This window comes from Enoplosus armatus, chromosome 14, assembly GCF_043641665.1.
Source record: "Enoplosus armatus isolate fEnoArm2 chromosome 14, fEnoArm2.hap1, whole genome shotgun sequence".
Classification (NCBI taxonomy): Eukaryota; Metazoa; Chordata; class Actinopteri; order Centrarchiformes; family Enoplosidae; genus Enoplosus; species Enoplosus armatus.
The window spans coordinates 730,877-755,396 of NC_092193.1; the positions used below are offsets into that span (position 1 = coordinate 730,877).

General features: G+C 37.0%; 1 gene segment (V, D, J or C); it reads right to left on the reverse strand.

Moving 5' to 3' along the window:
- Positions 1-14,457: 14,457 nt before the first annotated feature.
- Positions 14,458-24,024, reverse strand: LOC139296191 (T-cell receptor alpha chain constant-like). The segment is given in 5 exon segments: positions 14,458-14,795; positions 16,597-16,704; positions 16,794-16,832; positions 16,949-17,155; positions 23,978-24,024. Coding segments are annotated over 5 exon segments (372 nt in total).
- Positions 24,025-24,520: the final 496 nt, after the last annotated feature.

Sequence of the window (24,520 nt, forward strand, 5' to 3'; positions counted from 1 at the left end):
AGTAAAATAATTGATCATAATCAAAACAGCCAAATCATGGTCACTCACAGCCAATCAAAAGGAAACAACAGAGCAACAAGCTACATTGATCTCTGACTGAAGCTAAGGCTGCTCTATGTTCTTCACACCTTTCACACACCTCATCTTTCCATCATAAGCCAGCCAGGAGTGATTACTGATTACAGCTATCAACAGTTTGACCACAGGCAAATATCATTGTTTTTCCAAAATGTCTACTTTTTAGAAAGGCAGCTTTGTTTTCAGCAGGGTGATAACAGGTCTTTAAGGTTTTAAACACACTGCAGAGAATAAAAAAAGGGCAGTGTAAAGTGCACCTTACAACACCTCAGTCCACCACAAATGAATAACAGTACTTTTACTACTAGTAGTTTTCACAAGAAATACAACAACAGTATAAATGTGTTTTTCTTACCTTATGTTGTCCAGCGGCTCCCTTTTGAACCTCTCAGAGAGCGGAGGGAGATTGTGAAAAGTATGTTAGCATTACGTTCCACTAACATTAGCAGGTCTCTCCGTCAACTCAATATTCCTCAAAGGCAAAATCAAGCTGAAATGTCGAGACATGAAAGGCGAAAATGTCCAAATCCCTGTGCTTCTAGTTGGCAGAACAAATCAGGAGGAGCAGTTATGTCTTCCCTTGTTACGTTTTACCAGTAAAATTCAAATAAACAGAAAATTCGGATGTGAAATTGTCAACTTTCCAAAGTCAACTTCCTGGGCCGACTCCTACACAGCCTCTTTATCACCGTCTCTTCTGTTGTGTTTGTGCGGCAACAGTGAACGCCGAACGGTTCACCGGCAGTTGGTAACTCTCATGATGCACTCAGAGGAGGAGTAATAGTAACACTTTACAATAAGGGTACATTCATTAATGTTAGTTAATGCAGTAATAAGCATTAACTAACAGTTAATTAATACAATAATAAGTGATGTGAAATGACTTAACAAATGTATCTTGTTAACATTTATTAAGGGTTTACATGTTAATTAAGGTACTAACTAATGTTAGTAAATGGTTGATAAAGATATTAATTAACATGTATGTGATGATATTTTTATGAATGTTTATTTAAGGGTAATGAGTGTTCACTTACTTGTCCATCCTCCAACTTATGACTTATTTTGGTAAAGGTTGAGATCAGCAGACACTCCATGGTCTTCATGCAGAGGTTCACTTCTTCCTTTATCTTCATGTCGACGTTCCTTGACTTATAGCCTAACCTATAAATGATTGTCCACGTTATATAAGCAGTTCTTGAACACAATTAACCATTTACTAATTAACTCTGTGTGTATATCCCTTAAGTAACATGCATAAAGATGCTGAGTAAACATTACTTAACCATTATTAACCATTTATTGATGCTCTTTGTGACCCATAAAGGAATAAGGAGCAGGTCTTCTTGGCAGGTTGTAAGTGACGGTGTGAGAATATGGTGATGCTACAAGAAAAGACAGCTTCAACTCATCTCTATAATGACTTCACTATCATCTTCATCATCTTAACGGCTACATTACAGTAACAGCTTTAGTGATACGATCATATGCCAGTTCTACCTACTTCAATGACTGCAAATAATAAACTGTTAATAAACTGAATGAATAATTAATTAGGTGATTAAAAAGTGGTGTGCTCACTGTTCACCACAAAACCACGACACAAGCCACAAGACAAACAATGCAGTAACACAAGTATTTGTACAAGAAATACAAGAGTAACAATTATTTTACTTACCTTACAGTGGTGTTAGCATACAGTAGCTAGACCAGTAGCTTAGCCAGGACGCAGCAACAAATAGACGCAACATCTCGCAACCTGAAAGAGCACCGAGAGGCTGACAGAGATACTCTTCCCTGGCGCCTGCCGGACCCGCCTACAGGATCCACTCACCGGACCCGCCGCCGTTGGGCACAGAGACTGAAACGACCTGAAGTCATCTTGCAGTCTATTCATTTTATATTTTATGCTCATTCCGCCTGTTTGAAGCGGACGCAAGTGAGACACACAATAAAACGGATGTTGATCGAACACCTTCACCAGGACCCCTGGGTGCTCATGTGCCTGGGCTAGGTGTGTCTCACCTGTCGAGAGACGACAGCACGAGCTTACTGTTCTTACCTTACAGCTGCCCTCAGTGGTGAAGCAGTCCAACTTTAGCTAGCATCTTGTTAGCGCAGTCCAACTTTAGCTAGCATCTTGTTAGCGCAGTACAACTTTAGCTAGCATCTTGTTAGCGCAGTACAACGTTAGCTAGCATCTTGTTAGCGCAGTACAACGTTAGCTAGCATCTTGTTAGCGCAGTACAACTTTAGCTAGCATCTTGTTAGCGCAGTACAACTTTAGCTAGCATCTTGTTAGCGCAGTACAACGTTAGCTAGCATCTTGTTAGCGCAGTACAACTTTAGCTAGCATCTTGTTAGCGCAGTACAACGTTAGCTAGCATCTTGTTAGCGCAGTACAATGTTAGCTAGCTTCTGAAGCGGTAACGTTAGCTATGACTACGTGTGTCACCTTGGCGGTAAAACAACCTTTAACTCTTTCCAGACTAAAATGCGCTGAAAAGCTGAGACGTCAAAGCCGAAAATGTCCAAATCCATGTGTTTCTTGATGGCAGACGTTACAACATGTCCCCACAAACGGTCAACTTTCCAAATCTCATATTCGGCAACTTTTAACCACTTCTCGGTAACTGTCCAACAATACGTTTCTTCCTCGGCTCGAGCTCTGCGGTGCGCTCGCGACGCGTTCAGTTGTGATTGAATCAGCCAATCACGTCACAGCCCTCACGTCACATTACTAATGTTCATAGTTATGTATATATTCAGTATATGTGACTAATTGTAGTGAATAGTGTTTAAAAACTACATGATTCCTGAGTTACTTTAATTGCTTCTCTCTCCAACACCTTTACAAGACGCTTTATCTCATGGGGTACTTAATTCTACGGTAGTATTTATTTATTTGTTTTAAATTTAATTTTATTATTTGGTTATTTCTGTTTCTGGCAGTCATATTAGGCCTACTCAATTATATTGTAATCATCTAATGACATGCTCTGCGGTGCACAAAAATTATATTATTAATTCAAGAATTTATTATAATTTGTATTATTAGTATAATTGTTGTTGTGGTATGTTGCCATCATTAAAGTTACTTTTTCCCCTAATCTTTTTCCTTAATTTGAATTTAAAGTTTATTACATTTTCCAAGGTTCAAAAGAAATAAATCTAAGTATGAACAATAATTTAGAATGCCCTGTACATGCATTAGAGAATCAGTTTGTTGTTCAGTGTTCTTTTCTTTTTTTGCACTTTTCATTCACGTATTCATAAATCTTGTTGTAAAATAGACATTTTAATTGTCAAACAAAATTGTCTGTGCACACCATATGTAATTTATTTTCTCTGTAAAATGTATTAGTTTAATAATCCCAATAATTAATCCCATAGCGGGGAAATTTACAAGTCACAAAGCAAAGACAGAAAGGTGCAGAAACACACAGCAGACAAAAACCAGAAGTATTTTTTAATAAAACAATATACATATAATAAATACAGATATAAATATTGGGAACAAAGTAAATATATACACGGAAAATGTAAAATATGTACAGATGTGCAGATTTATGTACAGAATTTTATAGTGCTATTAAAAAGTCTTATAGCCGTAGGAATGAACGACCTGCGGTAGCGCTCCTTCTTACACCGTGGGTGTAGCAGTCTGCTGCTGAAGGAGCTGCTCAGGGCCCCCACAGTCTCGTGCAGGGGGTGAGAGGTGTTGTCCGTGATGGATGTCAGCTTGGCTAACATCCTCCTCTCCCCCACCTCCTCGATGGAGTCCAGCAGACAGTCCAGAACAGAGCCAGCTCGCCTAATCAGTCTATAAGTCTATTGCTAATCTGTCTTTGCTGCTGTGACTTGTAAATTTCCCCGCTGTGGGATTAATAAAGTCTAAGTCTAAAGTCTATTGAGCCTCCTCCTGTCCCTGCCCGTGCTGCCCCCCCAGCAGATCACAGCATAGAAGATAGCCGAAGCTGCCACAGTGTCATGAAAAGTCCGGATCAGTTTCCTGCACACACCGAAGATGTTTCTTATAAACATTTTCACAGAATTGTGGAAAGGTAAATTACAGGTAAATGGATTTTATGTGTATTTTCTTTCTGTAACTGGAACCTGAAACACTTGCACACTTGATCACTTGCAGTAAGTGTTGTTATGGCATAATATTTTTAGACTGACCTACAGGATATCCCATTTAGTGTGAATATCAGGAGACAGAAATACGAAATATTTGATAGTAATTGTTTGTTATTTACTGTTTATTTGGATCTCTGTCAATTGTTACCTTGGCAACAACACCTTTTCCTGAGGTCCATATTAAAATATACAGTAAATGCACAGCAGTATATATTTAATTAACACATGTTCACAGTTACATTACAGTACTACAGTATATCACCACTACACCCAACACAATATTAATATTCAGAACTGATGACCTGAGCAGCTCATTCATGGGTTGTACTTTTGCATCTTCTGCATCCAAAAGGGAACAAAAACAAAGAGTCCATTCAGGACTTGTTGATTCGTGTGTCACACTTCCAGAGAAAAGCCACAAGGTGGTGCTAGTGCCATATCAAACATGAAGCCTGCAGTACACCGCCTTCAGGTCACATGACTCCACATTACAGAGCAGGACACAACATCAACAAACTGCTGCAGGTGGACTGTACGGGCTCATACTGCTAATTTATCTTCACTGGAAAACAGTAGAACACAAGAAGAAGGACGACGCAAAGCTGAGGCTGGACCACCAGCCAGCCCCGGGACCCAGCTTTATTACCTGAACTTCAGGCCCGGTGTGTTAAATCAAACTCATACACAGCAAATCTGGGGCCAATATACAAAAACTGTTCACATTTCAAAGAGAATGAGGGAAAAGTGAGGGGTCAATAGAGCGGCGTAGCAGCCATTTCCTTCCCCAGCGGTCGGCCTGTGGGAGGTTAATCAAGTCACGGTAGACGTTCAACAAAGTTGTGAAATTTTAATTGTTCTATTAGTGAAAACAAAATACAAAAATTGAGACAGAAAAAACACATAATGTCTTAGAATGGCAGCTATTTGGTTGCGGCAAGAGTGTCAAACTTGGAACATGTGGCTGATTTAAAGTCTAAATATATTTCTGAACTCTGACGTGCTCACTTTAGGGACCACTGGTGGATTCAGGGATGGATGCCCCTGTGGGAGATAAAAGATGATGCAGTGCCATATAGGCTGCCCTACATACAGTAAGTTGGCCTCGACGTGCCTCTAAGTGGTTACATAGTTAAGAATCGTTCTCTGTGTGTTTTTATTACAGAGGTGTTGTTGTAATACTTTAAATCATTTAAATTATTTTCTGTCACTCAACAAAACCAACCATCATCTGAGTGAAACCTACTAATGCTCATCCACATTCCTGTTTCAGCAAACAAATCAAAACAAGATCCTTCCCACATCACATGGTAGAAATGATCTGCTTCATTCAGCACTTGTAGATTTGAGGGTAACAGTTCATGAGAAAGCCTCAGGATGACGCTGGTGTCACACCGAAAAACAAACAGAGAGCTTTCAGTACACCACCTACAGGACACATGACTCCTGTTAGCATGTAAGCCTGAGCTAACAGCAGAAAACAGACTGTACGGCCTCTGTCAAGTAGTTATATAACAAAAACTTTCTTTCTTTATGAACCCCATCAGTGATTAAATGTTTAGAATTAAATTTCTATCTCAATAGACAACAAAATAAACCCAGTAAACCAGTAAAATACTATATAAATTTATACCATGAGGTCTATAAACACCATGTGATGATCGACAATGTAATACTGAACACATGTAAATGCCACTCAGTGTAGAAAGTCCAAATATGAATATTACATGACAATAAAAATCAATAAATAAAACTCCCCATTCTGACAAACAGAAGTGGGTTTTTTTATTGTTTATTTGTTCCTCTGTTATCATTAATTATACAGTATATGGCCAAAAGTATGTGGACAGTCCTGATGTCTATACTGTAGATACTACATACTGTAGAATGTAACCTTTCTTATGCCAATATATGTGGCAATATTTGATCCATTTATCACATATGAACAGTATATAATCATGTAATAAATGGTTTGTGACACACTATAATGTAGCTGTAAACAGATCTAAGGGTTTATTAAAGTATTAGTTAACATCTGTAACTCCTCCTGTGGAGACCCAGAAGTGGAGGCTGCTGGATAAACACATGATGAAAGACAATAATAGTACAACACAGCTGTATTAATATCACATTAAGATACCGTGTTACCATATTTATACATATAGATATATTATATATCTATATGTAGTATTAATCTACTATTCTATATGTGTATATATTACAGTCACAAAGTTACTGAAGGTTTTGAAACACTTTCAGCTGCAGGTTTTTTCCACCACGTGTTGGAAATATTCTGAGGTGGTGTTTTTCTTCTTCTGTGTCTGCTGACGGATGTTTGTCAGATTCTGACCTCAAAGCTTCTCGCTGCTGCAGCCTCGTTTCTTCTTCTTTTTTAACCTCATTCTGCTGCTCACTTCCTGTCGGCAGCGAAGCTACAAAACCAACAAACAAACAAACAAATGATGCTCCATCACCGTTAAGAACTGATACAGAGTCATGAGGTTCGTGTCACAGCAGGTCACGCAGGGTTAAATTCTACCTTCATCATCAACATGGTGATGATGATGATTCTGATTTTTATGTTTCTAGAGGACTGTAACAGACAACCAGAGAGTGATGTCATATTGGACAAACACATAAATGATGTACAGTGATAAACACTGTGTGATGATGTAATAATGTAATAAAGTCTGATGTCACAGTGGACAAATAAAAAAAGGGGCTGCATTGCCAACTGGCCCTAAACTGCCAGGGGCCCTAAAAGCCACAGGTACAATACCAACTTGTTCCCACATGATTATGTATTTTAGTGGCCCCGTCTCATAGACGGGCCCTGAGTCAAAACCTAGCTCTTACACCTTATTGTTTTAGTGTACAGTGTGCTCACATGGTGTATTTTACTAAATAAAGTTTCATCAAGCTAACATACAGAAAACCTGGGGCAGGTAGTACTCCACTCTACTCTGGTGGGTTTCTGGGTCTCTGAAAAATATAATGAAGCTGCCATCTTTACTGTATTTCATGCATCATACCTGATCTGTCGATCAGGCCTTCACAGGAAGCAACAACACAGTGTTTCGGGTTTCCAAACTTGATGGAGGTGACAAATTAGGCCCAACCTGATACAACAGCGTTTTTAAATATCTTCTGTATGTCATATGCATCATCTCTAACTTCCCAACAAGTACAGAGCACACAGCAGACTAAACATGGCAGCTCCATTATCTCACAGGCTTTCTGTGTTAGTCCACATTAATTTGATTAAACACAACTTAATTTACGAACATGTGAGCAGAAATAATAAAGGTCCGAAAACCACTTTTACAGTGGTGGAAACTAACTAAATAAATGTACACAAGCACTGTACTTAAGAACTATTTTAAAGTACTTGTACTTTACATGAATACTTCAATTTAATCCTACTTTGTACTTTTTACTTCACTGTCTGTTGTCTGACATCTAAACTTAAAAACATTTCATATAGAAGAAACATCTGATCAACTTATTAAAGATCAAATGACTCAACATGAAGTATGTGAAACCAGCTGTTTACACACGAAAGCTCCAATTATCTAACGTTGTAATATAAACTGTCTACAAGTGGCCATTCTGCCACTTCTCTTTTTTCTATCTATCGCCTACTTCTGGAAAGGCTTAGGAAAGGGCCAATTAAACACTTAAAGTGATTTTTACTTAATTTTCCCTTCAGTAATGGTTTATCTTATCTTTTAGTGTCTTATATTGTTTTATTTTTGTTTGCATTTAAAGAAAAACCTCAAAAGTGTCTTATTTCATTCTTATAGAAAGTGTCACTGTAAGAAGAATATGAAATATTATGAACATGAATACTGAATGAACAGAGGAGCCTGCTTGTAATTAGTGCAACATCAGAACAATATGACTGTTAAAAGTTCAAGAATGAAATACAAAGCTGAATGGCACGGAGATGGAAAGAAAATGGAACAAAGTAAAATGCATAGAAGATTTGGGGGCCTGGTGGCGGCCCCCGCCAGCCCCCGAGCAGCTGTTTGTCCACCTGGTAGACCTGACCAGTGTGGTAAGAACAGTGTGACCTGCTGCACTCACGCTTTATATTATTCAGGCGTCTGATCTGTTTTCTCACACTGATTCTGAGGCCACACCTGATGATGCGTCTTCACCTCAGCACCACCTGACCTCGATTTCCCCGCCCACACACACACACACACATCCTGTCCCAGCAGGCTTTGAGGCAGAAACCGCTGCCGCCTTCGTCTCTGACACAGGCATCTTCGCGCAGCTCGTCTTCATCGAGCGACCACATCCTGTGGAAACAGTGAGGCAGAAGATTTTCCTGCAACAGCAGCAGCCAATCAGGTCGCAGATACAAACTCCTCCACAGAATGACAAACAATTATTTACATTGTTAAAAAATACAACAATGTTTACAGAGTAATAAACCAAGTTTCTCTCCCTCAGCGCTTCTGTTGATATTCATTCATTTATTTCAGCTTATTAATGATCTTAAATGCTTGACGCTTGGATTACGCCCCCATGTGTGACCTTTGACCTTCTTTGTATTCAGTCTAAATGTTGACTACACACAGAAACTTTAATCTGCAGTCTGTGTGAACGCTGATGATGATTTCATTCAGACCGACCATCCCTCAGAGCACAATATTATGTTAAAAGAAGCACATGTCACCCTGTCAGCTGAGTTCAGTGAAGTTAGATTTATGTTGCCCAACAGACACCTGAACACATAAAGTCTGAATGTTTAAAACGTTTCACTTTAATAGAATATTAAAGGGTGTTAAAGGGTCATTGTAGGTCTAATAACTTCATGAGAGTGAGATCATCACTGGCTCCAGGCTCACTGTATCTCAGCTCCTTTGTATATATTGAAGATTTGGGGGCTTTCAAACTCAGCACTGCCTGACTTCCCTGCACAGCTCATATTTGATGTTTTCTGTTATTCTGTGATTTTTCTGTGAATATATTTTTTACATTCAAACATTTTCCATTTTCATTGAACCCTGGCTGCTCAGCAACTCTCAGATTGGAGGTTTCCTCTCCACTGAGGCCTGGTTTATGCAGATACACCACATGGCCAAAAGAATGTGGACAGTTGACCATATGTGTAACATGTGATGGTGACTCCATGTTCAGTACTGTGCTGCTCCAACAGCCTCCACTCTACTGGTCTCAGTCTTTCCTCCAGATGTTGAACCAGCTGCAGGGATTTGCTCCCATTCAGACACCAGAGCATCAGTGAGGTCCAGGTCTGATGTTGGTGATCAGGTCTGGCTCACAGACAGTGTTCCAGGTCATCCCAAAGGTATTGGATGGGGTCGAGGTCAGGGCTCTGTGTAGACCGGTCGAGTTCTTCAGCAGCAAACTGGGAAATCCATTCCTGTATGGAGCTGCTCTGTTTCATGTTGAAACAGGAAAGACACAAAGAAGAACACTGTTGTCTAACATATCATCGTATGCTGCGGCATTAACATTTAACTTTATTGGAACTAAGAGGCCCAAACCAGGACAATCAGGCCCAGACCAGAAGTACAGTAGACTGGGCTGTCCACATACTTTTGGCCATATAGTGTAGTAAGTGTGGTTCAGCAGCTTTAGATAATTTTACTTTTGATGTGATGTTTTCGTTCAAACAAGAAGAATAAACAAGAGTTTAAATGCAGCAGATCGCAGATCTGATTCATTTCACAGATGAAACTAATGATTATTACTGGTCTGGGGGGGGGGGGGGGGGGGGGGGGGGGCACAGCGGTCTGTGCATCACAACATGAGATGTTTCAGTTCATTTAGTGAGAAAACACTTATTAACAGGCCTTTCTTAATTACACCTGTTATCATCACTGTTATGTATATTTACAGTAAAACTAAATCATCACACATCAAACTGGATTTATTGTCATCTGTATGAATGTGTGATGAGATGTGGACATATGAGCTTCACCTTCACACAAACTGAATATCAGATTTACACTCTGACACCACAAGTCACCGGGATGATGACCATGGACGCTGACTGAGAGCTCCCAGGTCATTTGGAGCATTACTGTCTTGGGACAGAACTCGTATTCAAATCAATTACTCAAGTAAAAGTAGTAATACCACAATATAAAAATACAGAAGTATTCGCAACAAAATGTACTTCAAGAGTAAAGTATTCATACTGCTCTATAGTACTGTAATACTCCATACTATCGTCTTATTGATGTGTTACTATGTAGGAAGTACTTTAATGTTGTTGTATGTCGAGATGCAGCTAATTTGAACTACTAATACTTTTAGTAGTTTTATCTGGATCATATTTTATAAACTGATCATATGTTTTGTTTGTAAAATTTTAATCTGAAAAAGAACTAGTTACTATGAATAAATGTAGTGAAGTAAAAAGCCTCTGAGATGTAGTGGAGTGGAAGTATAAAGTACAGACAGAAAGCAGACTTTTACTCTGTGTTCTGACTTTCTGGAGTAGCAGAGACTCAGCCGTCGTAACTGATTCCTGCTCCTCATCCTGGTCTCAACGTTGACCTCTGTAGTGTGTACATGTAGTGTGTGTGTGTGTGTGTGTGTGTGTGTGAGTGTGTGTGTGTGTGTGTGCAGGTGCCTGAAATAGAAATGTGATGATAATATTCAGCACAAAGTATTTGAATACAAGAGTTTCTGTTTCATAAATCACAAATCAATCATAATTTTTAAAAATATTAAGATGAACACACACTAAGACTGAGCCAGTGGAAAACAGGTGGAGTGGAAGTATTTGTGGATCACACACACACACACACACACACACACACACACACACAGCTGTGAGTTACACTCTGTGGTTTTCACTGTTTCCATTCAGTCTGCTCTTGTAACACATTCAGTGATCAGACCAACATGTTTAGGATCCATTTCCTCACATCTGATGCTGAATTACTGCGTTTGTAACTGTGAACCACTGAAGTTCATCGTTGCGGCCTTCCAGCCTCCACATCTCATACCGATCAGCGTCGTCAGAATGAAGAGAGGGGACATCTATGACGAACAGTCGTCTCGAGAAGATGATTGAATTCTCTTTTATTTCCTGTTTGGGTTGATGTTGATGTTACTGACTTTCATTATCAATAAGTCAAAACTGTAACTTTTATTAAAGATTCAGTCTTAAACTCCTGCACATTTTAAGTTACAGGACTTAAAATACAGGACTCACTCACTCACAACACTGACCGCTGAATGAGTATTAATCTTACAAGTACACTGTCACTGGAATCACATATAATCCGAGGGAGATTGATTGATGACATTTGGGTTTAAACCCCTAATAGTCCTGTGGGGAGAAACAATAGAGACAAATTTCCCTACTTGATAAAAAACGAGTCGAGGACTTGACCTAAAAAAGCAATGAGGGATTTCAGAGCACACTAAAAACCACTGTGTTGATGTGTAAACGGCTTGTGTCTCAGCTCAAACTAGTCACCTTCTGCACAACACATTAAAAGCTGTTGGCAGGAATGTTTCTGCACAGGAGGAAAAAAAGCACAAGACACGTTTACTTTATTAATATTCAACTGAAACCACCATCTGTCCCCGAACCCTGAAGTGTTTTTGTTCCCTGAACGTGAATACGTAGGACTCAGGATGTGAACTCTGGTCTCAGAGTCCTGCACTTCGTCCACCCTGACCACCTTCCTACGACTTCATCCACTTCCAACAACACTGAGAACAATTCGGGCAGTCTGTACGACCTAATGTGGCAAAACAAAACAGTAATACATAAACTATTCTTTCCCAGTTTGCTGTGGAAGAACTTGACTGGTCTGCAGAGAGTCCTGACCTCAACCCCATCCAACACCTTTGGGATGACCTGGAACGCCGACTGAGAGCCAGACCTGATCACCACCATGATGTGTATTTCTACATGCAATATTTATTGTTCGGATTAAAATGTCCTCACTTTCAAGGGCTAAACTCAAATTGGTCCTCACAAAGACAGAAGTGTAAGAGCACACACACACACACACACACACACACACACACACACTTTTATCTCTGCACTGCTGGTGTTTTTTGTGCAGCAGAACAAACAGGAAACCACAGAGAGAATCGCAGCTCGATCCAGTTTGAGCTGCTCTGCTGATCACAAACACTGATTACTGTCCTGTTTTATTAACCTTCACATTTAACATCTACAGCAGGAGGCAGAGGGACAGCTGCTCAACACGACAACTCGAGAACAACCAAAGTCATTTAAATACAGCAAACAATCCGGCTGTGAAGTTTCTTTTCCATCCAACAGTTGAGATCCATAAACCTGACAACCTGCCTACATGTTGAAGGAAACTATTCAAATATGGAAAGTGGGAACTCTCTGATCATTTGTCAGTACATAAAGAAATAGCATGACTTTACGTAACAGTTTGTGTATAAGTGACAGTGTGCAGGCTGTTTAATTTATTAAACAAATACTGACGCCACACAAGCTAAAGGAACAAGTTCATGTGGCTTCAACAAACATTTAAGAGTGCTTGTTCCAGTCTGACACACTTCATCAGAGGTGAGCATTCATTAACGTTATTAGTTCCACCTGTGTGTTTCCTGGTGTGGAAAAGGCCTCCACAGTGTGATACTGATCTCATACTGAAATAAAATTAATATGGTTAAACAATGAGATAAATAGTAAAGATGTACAAACTCTCATGAACACTTCTGCAGGACCAACAGGTGGTTTTCAGTTACACTGCTGCTGCTTTAATGGCTTCACTCTGGTCTGTAAATGCGGCTCTTTCTAGAAGCATTTGTCCTCCTCAGTGTTCCTCACTGCTGTTCATCGTTTTAATGCAGCGACTGTAGAAGTCACGGCATGAACAGGCACATGTTTAAACCATGATGGATTACACAACCCAAGCTAGTCTGCAATGAATGTTTGAAACAGTTTCCTCCTCATCAACAAGCCCGAGACCCCCACTGACACTGAATGATCTGTTGGACTATTTTATTCTTTATACTATGAACTTATGCTCATCGTCTTCTTTTCAAACACCGTACAGCTCTTTTCGTTTCAAAAACAGACACATTTGACATATTTTTAATATATTTTCATATTTCTTATTGTGAATGTTTTTGTTTTATGTTTATGATTCTAGTTTTTTTTCTCTTTCTATGTTTATTGTTATTCACTAAAATACCTTGTATGTGAAAACCTACTTAGCAGTAACTGATTCTGACCACGGCTGCTTTAAACAGTGGAAACATACTAATACGATGCTGTTAATCATTAACCCACTTCAGTGTGTTTGTGCAGTGACTCAGTTGTTTCCTGTAAGCCTCCATCAGTTGAAGTCTGCAGGCTTCAGTTTCACACAGCCAGTGTGTTTAATGACACACACTGATATCAGTTTGACTCAGTGTCTCCAACTGAAACACATCAACAGCTCCAGAGAAAAACACTCAGTTTCAGTGTCTGATTTTCTGATCACACGGCATGAAAACCTGATCCAAGTAAAATCTCTGTTTTCATATTCTGGTTTTTGTCTTTGTCAGCACAACTTCAGTACGGAAACGTCCATATTTAACAGATTCAGCTTCCTTAATATGTGACTGAAGAGTCCATGTGCACAGCAGCTCGTTCCTGAGCTCTTTAGTTCCAGCAAGAGAAATCTTAAAGGGCCTAAAACACATTTTCAATGAGCTTCTTACTGTGAGTGATGAGGTCCTACATGAACATGTTATTCTATCTGGTACTTCTGTGCACCAATCAGGATTCAGCAGCATTTGAATCAGAATTTGATGCCAGTTGATTGGTTGTTTAGTTACCGTTAATCAAATCTGTCCAAACCTCTCCCACACAGCTTCTGCTTATTTAGTCATGAATGCTTAATGGAATAATTAAGATTTGAAGCCACATTTTAATGTTACAGCACAGAATTGATGGTTTCCCCGAGCACAAAGTCCAGTGGAGGCTGTTACAGCAGCAGAATCACAGCTTCAAACCAGTGTTGCTGCTTATCATCCGGTCAGTTAAAAACACACATCACAATGTTAAAGTCCTCTTTGTGTCAAAGTGAAGGGTTACCACTTCAATATGTAAGTAGTATTCAATGAGGTCAGAAGAAAATAAAAATATTGATTGATTCAGCAATTATTATAATTTTTTACAGATCCAGCAGTCTGTGTGACCCCAAAGTAAAGTCAATGTCAACAAAAAAACTATAGTTAAAGCAGGAATTACCAATAAAAAATAACTCAGTCGTTCAGTCTGTTTCTCCAGTTTTTATTGTAACAACGTCACACAGGAAATATCACACAGGGCAGTTTTTTTAAAAAGTCTTTTGAGTTTTTTACTGAAAGCAGGACGATCAGTGTGTCCGACTCATCAAAAGCAACAAAAAAACATACTCCAACATAATAAAGATGTATTACAGGATGCTGAGGATCTGGTGTTTATATGTTATTATACATGATGCAGACATATGAGACAGTGATGAAAGAAGAAATGAAGCTGAGCGATGACTCTGTTTCATGGAATGGAAAAGAAGGTAGTTCTGCGAATCCGTCATCTTGGAGATTTTCTCTGGTGAAGGTCTGCACAGTTTCTACAAGATAAAACATGACACAAATTTAATTAATGTGACCTGAAACAGCTTCAGTATAAATCCAGAGACAGAGACGAAGATCGACTGACTTTCAGTTTAAATCTCTGTGGTTTGACTTGACGCTTTAGATGTGAAAATATATGATGCAAACTGCAACCAGAAAATCTGTTTTATCAAGATGTACGGAGTCAGAACAGAGCCAAAAATACATCATCAAGAAAAAAACTGTGTAAATGAAATGTTAGCTTTTCATTTCCAAACCACGTCCAGTATAACCATCTGAGCCACTGACTGGGAACTTTGGTTCAGGTGCCTAAAATGTCCACTGTGGCATCCATTAGTGAGTTCTAAACAACTATGGAAAGCACAAACGGTCAAAGTTGAACCAAGACATAACGCAATAACATCTAATGGACTTTACAACACAAAGCTCAGGTAGTAACTTTGATGTTCACCTTGGTTTTCTCCTCCACATCAGTGGTTTAGATGATCACGATTATCTGAACTGGTTTTATGTCTCGTGGACGATGTTGCGTAAAATTCGGTCTTCATGTGTCCTTCCTCAGTACTGTAAATCGTGTCCATAATGGCAGCACTGTCTCCTAACAATCATTCTTAGAAAACTAATTGTTTTGTGGAAAGGTTTATATTGGACGTATCTGCCAACTGTTCACTGCCAACATACTTCATATGTTTTTGTACAATATTCACATCAGACAACTAAAGCATGATGATCCTTTTTAGGGTTCTGTTTAGGCAACTCAAAGCTCCTGATTAAGGTTTGGGAAGGATGATTTAGTTAAATATTGAAAAATTCGAAGCACAAGACAGGAACCGTTTATGTTTTCAATATTTTAGCAAAACCACCATCTTTCCTGAACTGTAACCAAGTGTTACCTCAACTTGACCACACATGGGGCAAAGGACCAAATCCTGAGCTTTGTTCGTCCAACCATAACCCTCAACCTTCCTTCACACTTCCTGGATTTGAATAAATGTTGAAAGTGAAGGCAGCAATTACGTTTCCTCCAAAATATATTTGCCAAAGGAAATTAGAGGGATATAAGCATATTTTATAGGAGACGGGGTCAATACTGACTGATTCTGTAGTGTACAGAAGGTGTCGAGGTCAGGGTGACCTCACCAGAACTCAACCACCAACAGTAAGAACCTGACTAAAAGGTTGAAAGTGAATGATTCAAAAAATGTGGTCATTAAACACAATCTGAGGTTTGAGCAATCGTCCCAAAGTGACTCTTTCTTTGGTGAGTAGGTCATTTCAAAAAACACGCTTTATTGTACTTTGCTGGGAGTGTTTTTTTATTGCTGTTACATCAATGAAGCTGTGAATCTTTCAGCAGATGTTTCACATTAAAAGCTCACCAAGAAGAGGAGGGATTGTGCCCTTTGAGCTGCTGGAAGGCTTTTAATCTGAAAAATCTAGAGCAGGAAGTTTTGAGGTTTATCAACAGGAGCTTAACATCGGGCTAATCGATGAATCATTTAGTCTATAAAACACCAGAGAACAGAATAAAGTGTCAATGACAGTTCCTCAGAGTCCAAGGTGACATCTTCATGTCCGACTAACAGTCCAAAACCCAAAGAGAATCTTTACTATAATGGAGGAAGTGTTGAGTTTGTATCAACAGCAAATTAAAACAGGTGCAGGTCAGACAACAGGGAGCACTTTTACCAACATACCATCAAATATACTGATAAAACAGCTGAAGCTGGAAATGGAGACCTGTCTGTTCTATAAGAATTCACGGTGTTTGTGTGATTCATGTGATTTTGTACTCACACTGACTGATCCACAGCCGCAGGGTCATCAGGACGTTGAAGACGATGGTCTTGATGAAGAGCAGCCTGAGGCCCATGATGGTCAGAGACATGAAGTTCACTGTCGGATCTGCAAACAACAACATCACGAACATTAAACCAAAGCACAAACAGAGCTTTAAACCCAGAGTCAACTGTTCAGTCAGATCTAATACAAACCTTTCTCAAAAGTATCTTCACAGGCATCAGATCCAGCATCTGCTCGAAGATATCAGACACCACAAGATTATTAGTTTTGACAGTGATAATTACTTTGCCACATATTTTTAATACATTTGATCTGATGTCATACATATTAAATCATTCACACTTACCTTGCCCACATGTGGCTCCATCTGAAGATGAAAAGAAAGCCACCTGGTTGTACAGTGAGTCGTTTGATATCCGGACAGCCTGTGTGTTATTGAAAATGTCCTTATTGACGCCTGACGTTGTCGCATTGTGTCTGCTGAAACCAGTGGCCAGGCATGCCGTGGTGTTGCCCTCTTCCAGTTCGTAGTAGGACGGCTCGTACTCCTCCCCTGAAAAACACAAAACGATAACTCATAATCACACAGGAATAATGTTCAGTCATCGCCAATGTGACGGTATCCCGTTCACGAGACGTTTTCTGTGTTGAACAGATGAAGAAAAAAGAGCAACCCAAAGTACATCGAACCAAAATCCAAAGAAGAAGACGTCACTCAGACACACCGCGACTGAAACACTAACACATCCATTTTAGCTGAAGGTTGAAAACTCAATAATAACGATCCTAAATCAGACTACTGCTGGAAAACATCTTTAATTATTCCTCAACTTGAAGTGTACATTTCTGTCCATTTAACTGTTTTCAATAAAACAAGGCTCATCCTTGATTCATTCATTAGTCAACACTACTTTACCGTCTCATTTATTGTGTACACTGAAGGAAATTTAAAGAAATTCTACCCTGATCACTTTGAAGTATCAGCTGATGTGAAGATATCAAGTGAAAAAAAACAAAGAATTGTGTTGAAAATATATATATATATATTTACATTTTTATCCATTTCAAGCAAATACATTATGAGGTTTGGTATTTCTCTCAGTTTTAGTGTGATATATATATGTATATGTATATATATATATATATATATATATATATATATATATATATATATACAGTATTAGTCGGGACCAGTTTTGATCCTGATCCAAACAGGATATTGTTGTCATTGTAATTCACACAGCAGATTGTCTAACTACAAAAACGACTCATCTGAGTGAAGCCACATAATTTATGATTCACAAACAGTAGATGAACAACTGTCAACTACAGCTCATGATGTAGTTAGTTAGTAACCTAGTGTAGTAGGATGGAAACCTCTCGTGTTAATGTCACTGTGACATTTCAAAGATGTTAAGATTCAATTTAATATTTGATGACTCACTTCTTTCTACCTGAAGTTTAGTTCCAGAGTTGTGTCACACGTTGTTGTTGGATGATTACAGCTCTTCAGTTTTCAGAAAAAGCTTTGGTTTGGTAACAAGAAATGTTGAAATATTTCAGAATCAGAATCTGTTGTTTATCTTGATCAGATAAATTAGACTTTATGTTTTGCTGTAATGTTACGAAGGCATTTTGAATTGTGACATCATGTTATCATCATTATTATCATTAGAGTTCAGTTATGGCTAAAATACGGTCTCACACTTACTTGTCTGAACAACAAGTTTAATTCCAGATCCAAATGTAGTTCTGATGTCATTCACACAAAGATTTGTCTGGCAGCAAAAACACAGACTGAGCGGATATTTTAATGAGATTTTTTTATATTAATATTGAATATGTGTTGCTGTTGTTTTTTTATCCACAGAGTAAACGTTTTTGATTCCTACATTATCAGTTTTGTAACCAATCAGCACAGTGATAAGATATATTTCTTCTTATAGAATCTGAATTAAAATGAATTCTGATGTTTTCCAGCTGCGTAGATCATTTTGTGATAATCATCATCATGTGTAGATCTGTTAATGTAGACAACATACTTACTTGACAATAGAAAAACTCTGATTCCAGATGCAAACATGATTTTGAAGTTGTTGGCATTCACACAGGAACTAAACCAGTTACAAGAACCAGTGCAGTTCTTCAACATAAAGTGTCCCTCATTAAACTGATTCTCATGATTTATGTCGAAATTAAACTTCTCTGCATGGTTTTCTTCTCATTTTTAGTATTTTACAGATAATTATTACTCATCTGTTCTTACTTTTTATATGTTTGGCATCTTGTTTAGTGTTGTGTGTTAGTACAGTGTTGTATAGTTTAGAATAATAGTATACAGTAAACAGATCATCACTGATTTAAGTGGCATTACAGTTAATTTTATGCCAAATAATATCTTACATCCACTGCAGATCAATGCCTCAGTGATAACAACATTTATGCTACACTTATTTTGGATATAAAATCCAACCATACCAACATAACGGTACCTTTACTTCACAGATTTGATTTTTGTTAAATGTTCTACAAAAAAAGTGGAGTTCTGTTGCAACATTGCAGCACCTCTGAAGTGCATGAATTAAATCATAATTAATAAAAAAAGAAGCTGCTTGTCTATCAGTGTCATTGTGAGATTCGTCTCAAAATTTTGTTGTGCTGTTGGACAGTTTCCACTCATTTAGGTTCTTTAAGGAACACTTGGTGTTTGTACTTCAACATGAGGGGGATTTTAAATATAAAACCATTAACATCTCTTAAGATTTTTTGGACTTGAAATGTGAGAAATTAAGTTTTGTTTTAATCAAAACGGCTGACCAGATCGAGATCAATTTCAAAGTAATAACTAAAATATTACATTAAAATATGAATGAAATGTTTACTGCTGTGTAGTTCAGTCTCACACTTACTTGTACTGATGATAAGTTTAATTCCAGCTCCAAACACAATCCTGATGTTGTTATTCACACACAGATTTATCTGGCTTCAAAAACACCAGCAAACTCAGGGAGTGAGGGGGATGTTTGAAACATATTTAACTACAGTTGGTTTATTTTATAAATGCGTGAATTCTAAAAAGTCAAAAATCAGGGTCTGAAGTTAAACTGTCAGACAAGTTTAGACGACTAATTCAGACATTCATAAATAAAACCCAAATAAGTCAATATCCTTGTTCCTTTCACTTAAAAATCTCTATTTTAGGTTAAAAGTACCTCCTCTGAACAACAGGGACTCTTTACTATCGACAAAATGTAAACTATTCACAATACTTTGTACTTTTACACAAATAGGTATTAAATACGTAATGTTTGTGTCTTCATGTTGCGTAAGTCAACAGCTTCATCTTTACGCCAACCGTGTTCTGCTTCATGTTTAAAATAGTTTAAAAGAAAAAAGTTGAAAATAAAATGTTATAAAAAATGTAACGTGAAATTTAATTGTTTAACTTTCTGCAGGTAGACATTGGTTTGGATCATTTATCAGTAACTAATATTCAAGCATATGTGAATTCACATAATTCTTAAATTGACATGTAGTTTTTAGACATTTCACATTTTATAAATACACTAAATGTAGGCGCATGTTATTCTTCACATGTGAAATATGAAATATTGCAGGTAAAAACAATATGACATGTTATATCACCAAATGATGCATTTCTATGTTTTAAGGTTGTAAAGTTTGTAATGTTTTTTTATTGTATGCAATACATAAAAATATTATAGTCTATGCAAATCCAAGAATTATTATTATGTTTAAATAATGTTTCCTGTTAGTTATTTTCTGCCAAAATTAAAGACGTGTTTTAAATAGTTTTACCTGACGAAACAATCACTTTTGTTCCTGTTTCAAAATAGATTTGGTTCCATCCATCAGTCACACAACATGAAGACATATGTCAACGTCACCTTCATGATAGTGTGTAATGGTTATACTAATTACATCTTCAACAAGTTATTATCATTATTATTATTAAGTCACGGTGACTGCTATTTCATGTATATTTTAAAGATGATAAACAACTTACTGGCCTGGACGTGTAGTTTGATCCCATTTCCAAAAGTTAACTTGTATCCGACATTCACACATTAATCGAGTCCAGAACAAAAACCATCACACACTCAGTTTCAGACTGCTGGTCCTCACGGCCCCAGATAGTACATTATTATTATTTCAAACCTTAAATACAACGTTTACTTTATGTCTGTAAACATGCAGCGTGTCCATCTGAACAGACCACCACACTTAACTTCTCCGCCAATAATCCATCTATTAGTTCGCTCACGTATCCAGTTGATGTATCAACATCTTAACACTGAAACCAGTTTGTTTGCCTTTAAGTTGAGTTGCATCAATAAAGATTCAACCCAAGTGTTTCGGAGTGAAGACAAAAGTTAAACACACAACCTCGTCTCCTAAAATTTATATGAAAATTTGTAGTATCTTTAAGATTTCTTTATCTTTAAAATTGAAATAGCTTTTTATGAAACTTTGTACTCACGAGTTTGAATTTTCAGTTGAATTCCTGAACCGAAAATCATTTTCACGTTGTTACTATACACACTCTGCATGAAAGCTCAACAATAACCTGCTGACAGGATGCACACTAACAACCAGCACAAATGATGCTAAATTATAACCAGAACTAATATTTCTTTGGAAAATATTGAAATATTCTGCAGAGCAGTAAACCCTGTTTTGTAGTATGCTGTGAAAAATTCTATTGCTATAAAAGCTTACAGTTACAGTAGAAGTAGTTACAGTACAATACTATATATATACTAATAGTAATAGTGTTATTAATTAATGGATTTCTTTGAAATTTTTTATTTACATCTACTAATGAAACCTCATCTTCATTGTACTGAGCAATGACAATAAAGAAATATTAATTATTAAAATCATTTTTGAATGTAAGAAAAGAAGAATTTACAGTTTATTTTTGGGTATTTTTTTATACATACTGTATATATTGTGGTATGTTTTTATGTGATGAAGCTGCATCTCAATCAAATATATTTAACCTCAGCAGGACGACTATGTTAATTAAAAACAATATGTCATAAAACAACATTAAAATTAGGGTTCATAGTTTGAATTAACTTCAGATATAAAACATTTTAAGCTGACAACTGAGTAGCTTTATAAAACTTTACTTATCTTAAGAAGGCTGGAGTTAGCTTTGTGAACCATTGAAACTGACCTTAAACAGACTGATCAGCTGCTTAATGAACTGAAACCAGACTCACTTGTTTCCACTGAGACGTGAATCCCTGATCCAAACAAGATCTTTTGGAGTCCAGTCTGAGTCACACATCAAAGAGAGCTTTGACAAGAACTGTGAACTGATCAACACATACTGCTAATAAATAAAATGTTGTGTTCTGTATCATTTATGTAATATTTCAGTCATGACTGTGATCAGTTAAGACTTATTTATACTCCTTATATTCATGTTGTAATCACACTCTGCAGTATGTTTGTTCACAGTTCTCATAAATTATTATTGATTTATGAGAATCAATTCAAGTCTGTGACAATCTGGAACACTTTCTTTTTGAATTACAGGTTTTTGTTATGAATAATAACAGAAATATTTGATTAACTTTATACCATGTGATTTTTTTAATAGCTTTAGTAAATAATATCCCTTATGACTAAGATCATTTTGTGATAATTATCATTTATTACTGCATGCATATTGCAATTTGTTTACTAGTTTTTCTTCTTAACTGATTGTTGGTAACTCATCAATAATCAAAACTGTCATCAACTTTTGTCATTCAACTGAACAATATGTTAATAATTGTAGGGCATATTAATTATGTTGTTTTGGAGTTTTGTAAACTGTTAATTAGCAAGTTATTACTGATTGATTCTGTTATTTCTGTTTAATGAACATAAAATCTTACGGTTTTGTATGTTCAGCTGGGTTCCTTGTCCAAAGATCAGTCGTTGAGTGCCGTCATTCACACACTGAGACGCTTCACAACAGGAACTCACTGACCGACTCAACAGGAATGTTTGTTACAGTAACATCAACAGGACAACTTCTCTTAACATTAACTTAACTTAACGTTTTAATAGTCATTTACACCTGCTACTTGTTTTCAACATTATAGATTTTTATGGCGATATTTAGTGTTGAGTGTTTCTGTAGATTAGTTTGCTTTCAGTTCACAATCAGATACTTAAAGTCAAAGTTGATAATTTGTACTTTTTTAGATTTTCAATGGCTAAATCAAGCAGTAACCCCCCCCCCCCCCCCCCACCACCACCACCAACACTCCTATTGAAACTCAAAATCATTTACTGTATGTGTTCACATAAGAAAAATTTGGATATTAGTAGTATTGTATTTTCCCAGAAGATAATAAGCTAATAATTATTATTATAAATTATAATAATTGTTTGCAACATGTAAAATAATTGAAAAGATAAAAGGTGAAATTTGTATATAAACAGTTAAATGTAAAATCTTGCTCAAGGGGGTTCAAGCTTTCTTTGAAGGCTCCAAACTTTGGAGCAAACTGCTGTTTTCAATACAGTAAATCAAATCAGCTGCAACTCTAAACATTTTTCTTTAAAAACATTTCTTCTTTTACTTGATTTCTATTGGTACTTTGCAGTAACTATATTTAAGTTTGTTTTGCTTTATTGCTGCCCTTTTATTTCATTTTGTCTTGTACAGTTTGATCTTTTTTATGTTGCTCTGTAAAGCACTTGGTAGCTTGCTTTAAAAAAATACTATTTACAGAAGGTATTTCTCATTCTCATGCAAAAAACAAATGATAATTATGTTTTTCTTTCATTCTTACTGGATTGTACGAAGAGTTTAGTTCCTTTCCCAAAGATGAGCTTGCGTGCAGCGTCATTCACACTGTACAAGTCGTCATTCCAAAAACCTTAAACCTTAAATTCTTAATGTTTTATGTTTTAACTATAGAATATACCGCCCAATCATCTCATAAAGATAATAAACTATAACACAACAATCTACTGTTAACGTCGTCTGAAGGCTAGTTTGTTTCCTTGTAATGGGATAATTAGTAAAAATTTAAAGCGTAAGTGACATGATGATGCAGTGTCAAACTTCAACATACACCTCCACTTTTACTTATAAATCAATTGCAAAAAGCTACTGTATCAATGCAAAGTGGAGTCAAAAATTTGACAATTATGATCATTTAAACTTGTAAAACAAGAATATTAGTGTTGATAAACTTACTCAGGTGGAATCCAACAACAGATATTAATGTTCTCAAAATACATTTTACCACATGTAAGATCTGATTTAAAAAAAACTAGTGATTACTTTCACATATTAGTTTGAAATTAACATTAAATTGATAGTTTAGTGGTTAAAGAGACTTACTGGTGTGAACTGTCATCTTTGTGCCAGATCCAAAAATTAGTTTGTTGTCTGCATAATTCACACAGTGTCACGCTTCAGTGCAAATACACTGAGGAAGAGAGTATCTCTTTACACCTTAAAACCCCCTTCAAACTTTTCAGTTGCATTACGGTGAAATCATGTTGGATAAAACAGACCATTGTCAAACTAAACTGAAGCCTTAAATGTTGCTTCTCCTCAGTTTACTTTCATACTCATGATTAAAGGTTTAAATCTTGACTGACTGAATGGAATTAATGTTCATTTAAGCACCCAGAGTTTTCTAAGATGAAATAGGGGATAGATTTGTTTTAAAAATCGTATAAAAATCCAGTTGTTAAAGTCAGCCTATTAAAGACTTTCAAAAACATGAAAGAGGCCACAGTGATCTTCAATATTTGCTTGGAATAACTCACTGAAGCAATTAGACAACTTAGATGGCAAGAAAATGTATATAGTAATATATTACTATATTACACATTATGTTATTAAGTTAACACTGTATGCTGAAGATGTGCTTTTACA